Here is a 9721-nt window from a genome sequence, read left to right on the forward strand (position 1 = left end):
AGGGTTCATTAAAGTCTGAGGGACAGGGCCCTGCAAACCAGAAAAAGATGCTGACATACCAAAGGGTCTCGGCACCTGCATTAACATAGTCATTTACTTATTAAAGCAGGGATGTTTCCTGTCAATCAGAGGGGCCATCACGTCTCCTCATTTGCGGCGGAAAAACTGGCATAATTGCTTCTTATACTAATCAACACAACTTGGGGTAATTATGCCTTGAAAGTGACATTGGAGAGGGACTCACGTGCATGTACACGCCTGACAAGGAAGAGGCAGCCCGAGACTTCCAGTCTTCTCTCTTTCTTCTCTCTCTCCCTCCCTCCCTCCCTAACCCCTTCTTTTTCTCTTCCCCCCTCTGACATGTCTCTTCCTCCCAACATGCAAATAAGGCAGGCAGGAAACTTATATTCAATAATTACAAAGTTGGTGTCAATGGCAAACGCTGAACACCAGTCCTTCCCAGGCATTTTAAAAGGCAAGGTTGAGCTGTAATTAAAAACCGTCATAATTCTGTCATCTCTGATGCCAACACATAATGACGCAGATACAGTAAACTGGAAATTACAGATCTATACCAGTCTGCCTGTATTAATACATTGCACAGGATTTCAAATTCTACATATAAAGTTCCCAGTGCAAATTAAATTTTATTGAATTCTCCTTAATCACAGACTTCAAATAAGGGCTCTCTTAAAAGTGGCTGGTGCGTTATGGACACTGGAGAGTAAGCGGTGAAACTGAACGAGTCTCCCAGGGGGCGCGACCATATACCGCAGGGTCACGCGGCATCACAGGGAGAGTCAGGAGCCGTCTGTGGTTTAACGCCACGCTGCACAGAGTCCAGAGGAACAGCGGCGAAAAACGGGGGTGTGAAGGATGCAGACACACACACACACGGAAACAAAATCATATAACAATTTAGTAAGCAACACCCCATCATTTCCATTTCAGCATGTCAGAAATGATGATAATCATTTTAGATATATTAAAGCGAACGGCGAGAGGAAAATCCCAAAAGCCTCAAACTTATCAACCACCGCAGGGCCATAACTACACAGGAAATGTGTGTGCCTGCTCAACAGTGAGAAACCCAGAGGTTTTAGGAGCGAGGCGTTGGACCGCTCCTGCTGACTAGATGGGGTTCCACACCGACTCCACCACTGACTCCTGAGAGATGACTTAGGCAGAAGAGGGAGGAGCCTCCAGACTTTGACTCATGCCCAGGCCCCGCCCCTCATTGACTGCGTTTGACTCATCTGACGAATCCAGTTTTCTTCCACAGGCCATTTACAGCCACTCTGTTCAAACAGGACATGAGGCAAGAACCTGACCAGAACGGGGCGTTCCCTGGAAGGCCCGCCCAGCAGAAGTGGCAACCTCAGCCAGTGAGGCCAGCTCTTACCAGCAGCTTGGCATACTGGCAGACAGATCACGTCTCACTACGGTCCTGTCCAACAAAGCTGAATTTGCAAACACGTTTTCTAGATTTTGAGGTTTTGCAAAACACAAAACAACTTAAAAAAACAAATGAATATTTTTTTTTTATTCCTGTCAAAGTTGAAGTTGCTTTTGTTTGCTTGTGTATTTGTTTAGCTCTTCCAATAATAACCTGTTCGGTAACACAGACTAAATCGCAGCTATTTCTGGTGAACTTTCTGGTGAACGTTCAGTGTGGCTCACAGGCTGGTGGTTGTGTATTTAAATGCCCTGAGGAAGAGTTATGCCTTGTTTTGTGCAACCCTGTGTCCTAATGACATCCACTAACTTTCATCCTGAATGTATCTTTTCTTCTCCCCCTTAGCCTGCTCATGTATTTCCATTTTCTCTTGTGAAGTGTCTGTCGGGGTTTGAAAGGCACTATATTAAACAAGAATAATATAACAACAACAGTAGTAGTAGTAGTAATAGCAGCAGAGATTAATGTAATAATGTGCTCAATTAACATCAAAATGCATCAGCTGCTTTAAGGATGGCTTCTACAAAGAGATTTTATATGTACATACTTCAACAAGATTTTTAAGCTTGTGTATCTGCCATTGCAAAAATGCTAGCCAGGCTGTCATAAGTTTTAATGACAGTCCCTACCAAGGACGCGTCGTCTATGGCGTCGGGCTTTGGAGCACATCGCGTGTCACTGAACTCAAAGTTACGGCACCAGACGACCGACACATCGCTATGACACGTCATATAATGTGAAGTCCATTGTGTTTGGTGTAGCCAACATCCTTATTCACATTATCACCATAAGCAACTATAATAATAGTTCAAATCACCTGAAGCGCTTATATGCATTTCTAAGGAAAGAGGGCCGGCGACCTACACATGCACTTCGCTCATCAGCTTAACGATTAACAAGACTTGGCCAGAAGTCAAATAAACTCAAAGCCAGAAGTCAGTATAATGTAATACCGTTCAAAGGTCTAGAAAAGACCTCCGAAATGGACCCTTATCTCGCAGTCACAAACTTGTCGGGTTTAGCGTGTTGCAAAAAAAGCTAGATTTTCCACTCACAAAAACATTCAGTATCTCAGAAACGAGTCCAAGAACAGATTATAAATGAAGTGGAATATACAGAGAAAAGAAGGAGTGAAAAGAAAAGATTTGGGCTTTCATGTGGGGAGATGTCCGGTCATAAATCTGCTGAATCTGGTCTCTGGGGAAGAGGCTCCAGTGATCTGGTCCAACAGCATACAGAGGACCAGAAACCACTGAATAATGAAATCTGGGCTCCACTCGTCTCTATCTACTCATCGTTTTCAAAGAGCACCAGAGAGAAAAAAAAGAGTATCACCAACATCAAAAAAGAGAACAATTTACAATTCTGGAAAATATGAAAGGGCCAAAATAACTGAGTGGCTTAAAGAGAGCATCAGAGTCAGGGGGAAGGCGTGGGGGTTTTTACAGACACGCCATTTCGGTTCAAACGGGAAACTGCGCATTCTGGTCTGTGTCACGCCTCAGTCATGCCACGAGCATCTCCTACCAGTAAACAAACACAAAGGTTCAAGAGGGGTTTCACATAAAAAAGAACAAATAAAGAAAAGAAAAGAAAAGAGAAAAAAAAAACAAAACAAAACAAAAAAAAATAGACACGCCAGTGAGGCGCCTCAAGTCTGGCAACAGAACTTTTACAGGAAAAAAACATAAGTGATTCACCTCTAATGAGTCAAAAACCATAGTGATTCACCTCCAATCAGTAATGTGCCCTGCGCTGAAACACGAGGGCAGTGCGAGCCCGGAGCCGTAAACTCATTTCCAGAAGCTGGCGTCCGCAGCCCTCAAGACGCGCTCTGAGCACGCACAATAAATCTGACGTGAAATCATAATCATAAAAGCAATTAGCTGACCCTGCGCCGCGCGTCCTTGGACATGACAGTGAGAATTCATACGGAGTCCTCCAAGGATGCGGGGGGGGGGGGGGGGGGGGGGGACTGCAACACAGCAACATTAAAGCAGCAGGTCCTTCCTGTGTCATTACCCACGGCCTCCAGCAGCTCGGCACGTGCGAGCGCCACTCTCTCCACAACACGCCCTCACACCGAGCGCGCTCAGATGCCCGGGCCCGTCGCCCCGCCTCGAACAGAAACACGGCGTGACCACGGCGTGAGCTTTAAGCGGGCTTCTGCGTGACGTCTCGCTCCTTGACGTCGGCTCCTTCCATGGAGAAAACAAAACTCTAAGCAGTGGTGCTTTGTGGGAAAGTTACAGAACTTGTAATGTTTTCCTGTTTTGTTTTGTCGGTAAGCCGCACATTTACACGCTTGCTCCTAGCCAAGAGGTGGGCCCCGCGCTTGAACACCAAACAGGAAGGGCTACGTAGCCTCACACATGTCTTCTTGACAATAATGACGAGCTAAAAGACTCTGCTGCCACAATGTAATATTACAGTCGAACGACTTTCTTTTGTGGTGTTTACACATTTCGGCGAAATAAAAAATTAAGACTTTTTATAGCCTCTAGACACACATTAATTTCAAGTGTGTCTTCCTTTCGTTGTTCTAGCAGCTGTCATGGCCTCCCGGTGATGGTCTTCCCCAATAATCCTGAAATATCTCAGAGGCTCAAGCCCCCATGCCAACCGTAACTTCCCTTTACTGCAGACCGCTCCAATAAAGGATTACAATCACAATTAAAGAATGTAACGAGCGAAAGGGGGAAAGGCGAAGAAAAAAAAAGAGCTCTAAATTGCTTCAAAAGCTTCACCGGAGGAATACAGTGTTAGTGTTTCAGATTTATTACAGGTTAACCCCCTCTGGCTCGCTGAACAATTACATCTCGGGTTCCATAACCAGAATCCCAGGAATTGAAACGAAATCATAAAGCTCCCTCAGAAACAGCCGGGGCACCGTAGCAGGAGAACAGGCCACCGTCCCGAGAAGCCCGTCTTGCCGGCGCTATTGTGTTCCGCGACTCCCCACTGAACTGGAAGCTCGTTTTCAAAACTAACATATGAGCAACAGATGTCTACCACAACCGGAGGGCAACGGGTGACAGCAAAGTGTGAGGAAAAAGGAAAATTAACAGAGTAAACAGAAAAAACGGGACGAGCAGAAAAACGGGACGACACAGCTCCTCCCCCCAGTTCCTGCCACTGGTAACGCTGGGAACACTGGGAACACTGGTAACACTGGCATCTGGTGAGACTGCCCCCGATCCCTGGGCTTTGTGGAGTCTTTTCCTCCCCCCCACACCCCCCCAACCAACATGGCGGTGTTAGCAGAGGGGCTCCGGAAATTCGGAGCCTGCTGAGCCAAAACAGATCACTTCAAAGCGCCTTATTTAACGCTCACTAAATTTTTCATCACAGTCGCTTAATATCCTGGGGAAGGGGAGCGTTTGAAGTCACAGCGAGGCCGGGATGTTCTTCTGACAACTTTCTGCCCCCGCCCCCACCCCCCCCCGCCCCTCACTCCTCCTCCTCCAGCCTCTGTATCCCTGGCTCTTTCGACAGGAGGCCGGTGATATTTGTGTGTGCAAGGCGTGAGCTCGGCGTGCAGACCGCTCCTGGGAGCCCCGCCCCGGGCCCAGCCCACGCTCCACGCGGAGACGTCAGTGCCGGAGAGGCGCTGACCCACGCGAGCGCAGCTAGGCACCAGCCACGTGTAAGCACGTGACCTCCAGCACGTGACCTCCAGCACGTGACCTCCAGCACGTTTGTTTTAGGAACACGCTTAATGCAAACAACTGGGAGGAATGAGTGCACAAGGCAATTTGAAGGGGGAAAAAAAGAAGAATGTTAAGAGCAATTGTACGAGAAAATGATGGAACGGAAGAGCAAGATAGAGAGGAAAGATGACAGAAAACAGACAGAGAGAGCGAGAGTGAGAGAAAGAGGGAAAAGGGAGCCAATAGCCATTGTGGCTGGACCCTAGTGGTGGGCATTCAAGCCGGAATATGACCGGGCCTGGGGTTGGAAGGTGGGTCCAACCTCGCTACCGCTCAGACGGCTACGCCCGCCTCCCACCGAAAAAAATGGAGGCTGCCCGTCCGGGCGAGGTGAGTCAGAACCTGTCAGCACGACTGCCGTCCCCTGTCTGACATGCCGGCACACGCGAGCCCAGAGCCTCCCTCCAACCCTGCCACCAGTCCCCGTCCTCGCCTCCACATCAAATCCCTTCAGACACAGATTTCAATTATTCACCTCATCCAAATAATGCCTTGTGACATGAATTATCCAGCGCTGTAATAATCCACTTAACTGGTAAAGAGCAGCTCATCAAAAGGAGAAAAGAAAGGGGGAAACGGCGACTTGTCGAGGAGTTAGCAAAGTGCAGTCTTAATAACCTACACTTTTATGCTTCTGAGGAGAGCGCTTTTAGCATGGTTTGATATCATATACTGCGTGAAATCACATTAAACAAAAGGGAACAATTTAGAAACTAATCACCAGATATTATAAACACGCCACAGGCTAGTATGTAAATGACAAAAAAAGAAAAGAAGACAGGACAGACTGTACGTTTTTAAATTATATATGAGAAAGGAGTGGTATAATAACTTCTGGTGGCAAATTCAACACTGGTAAAACTAACTCTGGATTAAGGACGATTATACCTACACATAAAAAGAAAAACAACCACCCAGAGTCCACATCTGACATAGGCTGACATCATCCTACAAATCCTACCTTTTTTTTTACTTTTTAGAAGTTGCAAAACTGCCTAGTGGTTAGATCTGACCATTCCCCGTTTGACTTTACTTGAACATTGTTTTTGCAAATACAGTATTTTTTTTATGTATACAATAATAAGCATGCTGATAAAGCTAAGAAACTAAAATGTGTTCCAGTACTCAAATAGGTCCCCAACAAGTAATAGTAGATTAATTTGCAGTACTTTCACTGTGTGAAAATGTGGTGTTTGCCAGCAGCAGAGAGCCAGAGGGACGTCTTACCAGTGTCTCTCGTGGCGGACCGTCTTCCCTCACCGGAGAGTCACTCTGCAAAGCGAAGCACACTGGCATTACAGCACCACCTAGAGGCGTTCTCCACACAACACACTCAGCTCTCAGCTCCAATGACAAAAATAGTCAAACCTGCTACAACTCGGTATGCCAGCCGTCTTGGCTTAAGCAATTTGCACTGTGACTGTTCTGGGCCAAGACGAGGTCTGGGGTGCTCAGCCAACGTTCGGGCCTTAACCCCTGGCTCCAGAACGCAGGTCTGGACGAAAGGACTGAGAGGAAGTTCTGAACATTCCTATGGGAGCTCACTTAAAGTGGCGCTGAAACGGAAGCAGTTTGCCACCTCATGCGTCTTCCTCCTTACTTTGCCCTGGTCCTTATGCTTTTCCATTTGTGAGCAAAAAAATAAAAAAGTGAATCAAAAAAAGTGACGCCTTTGTTTCACGCCAATTCCAGGCTAACCCGGGTAGCGCCCAATAAACTCACGTGGGTCATGGAAAGAGTATAGTGGTGGGGTGGGGGGAGAAATCAAATCAAATAAAATCAAAATTTATTTGTATATCGCTTTTCACAACACAGAAAGTGGTTCACAGACCAACCGTTCCTTATCGCGTGTTCCTGTTATCAGCAGATCACGACAAAACATATGAGAATTATCATCTATAAACCTTAATGTCTTTCGAATGTCTCATCTCTCTTAATTCATTTCGCACATAATGTAAAATTGGCTAAAAATCTAGAACAGAGGGCTAACAAACTTTTTCATATTCTATTCTGTGAAAGACCACACTGCTTGTACTCTAGCATGTACGCAGAAATGTGGACATCAGCCTTATAAGTGTAAACAGTGAAGTGTTTAACAGTATAAATTACAGATATATCTTGTATATAAAGTCATGGTGTCTTTCCTCTAGGATAATGCAAGGTGAAAAGGATGAAAAGCCTTCTTAATTTTCATTCACCTGTTGGATTTCGGTCATGAACCTGAAACTTAGCTGATAATGTAACAAAACACCATTACCCATGTCCAAGGTCTGAAAGTTGATTCTACCCTGACAGCTAGCTCCATCCACCAGAGGCTTAACAGTACTACCAGTAGGCAATAACAAACACTTTACTGCAGAGAAAAGACAAACTTCACTAACCACTTCAAAGAAATAGAGCTTTACATTGCACTTCAAGCTGCAGAAATCTAAACTCATATATAGAAGTCTAAACTCACTTAAAATGTAGGCTAACTGACAACAAATTTTTTTAATTTGACTTATATACTTATATGTGACCTTCGGTGTATTCTTATGCACTTATGACCTGGTAAACATCACCTGCTCAAAACAAAAAGCAGAAAAAACTTCCTAAGTACAAATTCAACGTTTTTTTGTTTCATACATACTAGGCTAGACTTGTGTTTCTTACTTACATTTTCCATAGTGTTATACACAAACTAAACCATGTAGAAGAGAGATTTTAATAACATATTGACTGGCAAAAAGAGTCAAACAAACTCACCCTTCCCTGTTTAATTGGGTCATTTCAGCTCACTTGTCATTACAGGCAAGTTTATAACAAAGTTTTGCTGGAACCTGCATTATATTGTTCCCAGCAACCCACAGACAATTCTGGAGAATTTGATTTTTTTTATTTAAAAATGCAATTCAATATGAGAAATACACTAAATAAGTGTTTTCCAAGAAAAAAATGTATGTATTCAGATCCTGCTATATATAACATAGTAATAATCATTAGAAATTCAGCACATCTGCACATAAAGTGAGTGAAATGAGTTTCTTGAGGATAAATTTCCAAACTCATTGTTTATGGGCGCAACGTTGCCACCAGTGGCCAAGACGACCTTCGCTGCTCTGTGGTATTGACAACGATGGTATTGCTCATGTTTGTCTCACGTCTTTGGTTTCTCATTGGTGTCCTCACATAACACTGCATGTAACAGGGGTGGCCGTGGTGGTGGGCAGGGCTCAGGGCTTCTGTGGTAGAGCAGTACAACAGCTCGACCTCGCTGGACTCCTGCTCTCCAGGACAAGAGTGACATACACACTCCTGGCCTGCAAAAGTGTGTAAAAGAGCAGACCTGTGTGCATCTGCTTCACGCTCCTATAAACGAAGTGCAGATGCCAACTACATCACTAGTAAACACCATACACTAATCCTCACGTTACTTCGCTTGTTAGAAATGACAACTATTAATAGTGAACAAAATCTAGATTTTAAAACCCCCACGAAGGTAATAGTATATTTAAACAGTAGTGGTGACACCAGGAGCGAGAGGCAGCAGCGATTAAATGAGTTTAAGGGAGGCTGCAAAAGAGAGAAACGTTGTTAGGTTGGGTGGTAATAACGTGTTTACAGGGCTGCTGTCATACAGGCCAGCTAACGGGGAGAGCTGTGGACCCTGAGCTCGGATAAAGTGTGCAGTTCACCTAATCACACCATTAGATAGTTAGATATCTATACTACAGAGACCACCAGGCTGTCTGGGCGCTATAAAAACATCATTTGGGCCACTAGCTGAGACCCAACGTGTATATTTAACTGGACACAGCCTGTGTGGCCTGCTAGACGACATTAGGTGTGCTGAAACTTCTTTTAACAACGACACGGGACAACGAGAGCTGACTGAACATTTGAGCTTCACAAATCACGCAGCAGACGTGTGTAACTTCAGTGGGTCGTCGCGAACCGAGGCTGAAAGAGTACAACGTGATTTAACTACCTGGGTTTGCTCGGACTGGTCCGGCGGCGCCATCTTCTCCGGGTTGATTCAAATTAACGGCGCATCTGTTACTTCTGCCTGGCGTAGGTCGAATAATCAAACCCGAGCTGCCGCTCACCGTTGATGAGACAGTTATAATGTTTTATATAATGTTTTATATAACTGTTTTATATAACTGTTTTATCACACAGAACGGTGTGTTGTGAGACTTTGAAAGAGACGATATAATGCTTAAAATACCAATTTTGTGATTCACCACTGTAATGAATCCTGCGGGAGGGTCTCAGCAACATAATAAATAAAAAGAAAAATAAATACTCAACCACAGAGTGAATTTCTTCGATATACACGACTTTATTTCCACTGAATCACGGAGTGGGTAAAGTTCCTACAGTATTTTACTTCAGCCACCAGAGAGGGGGGCTTGTTGGCTTATTTGGAGTAGAGGAGTTAATCCTTCTGCGATTAAAGTAGATAAGTACAAGACAGACATATGAGGCGCTTCATTTAATAAACGTTAACTGATTCATTTGTGCCCCAATGTGCAGCCGGCCCTAAACTAGACGCTCCAATGAAGGGCTTGGGAGT

At 44.9% G+C, this 9721-nt stretch overlaps 1 protein-coding gene across 1 annotated transcript in view; it reads right to left on the reverse strand.

Annotated features, from left to right (window-relative positions):
- Positions 1 to 9240, reverse strand: part of pex14 (peroxisomal biogenesis factor 14) — a 57769-nt gene extending 48529 nt beyond the window's left edge. Inside the window, 2 exon segments of the mRNA XM_077018496.1 lie at positions 6394 to 6438; positions 9134 to 9240. Of these exon segments, the coding sequence (XP_076874611.1) occupies positions 6394 to 6438; positions 9134 to 9166 (78 nt within the window). The 5' untranslated portion in view covers positions 9167 to 9240.
- Positions 9241 to 9721: the final 481 nt, after the last annotated feature.

This window comes from Brachyhypopomus gauderio, chromosome 10, assembly GCF_052324685.1.
Source record: "Brachyhypopomus gauderio isolate BG-103 chromosome 10, BGAUD_0.2, whole genome shotgun sequence".
Classification (NCBI taxonomy): domain Eukaryota; kingdom Metazoa; phylum Chordata; class Actinopteri; order Gymnotiformes; family Hypopomidae; genus Brachyhypopomus; species Brachyhypopomus gauderio.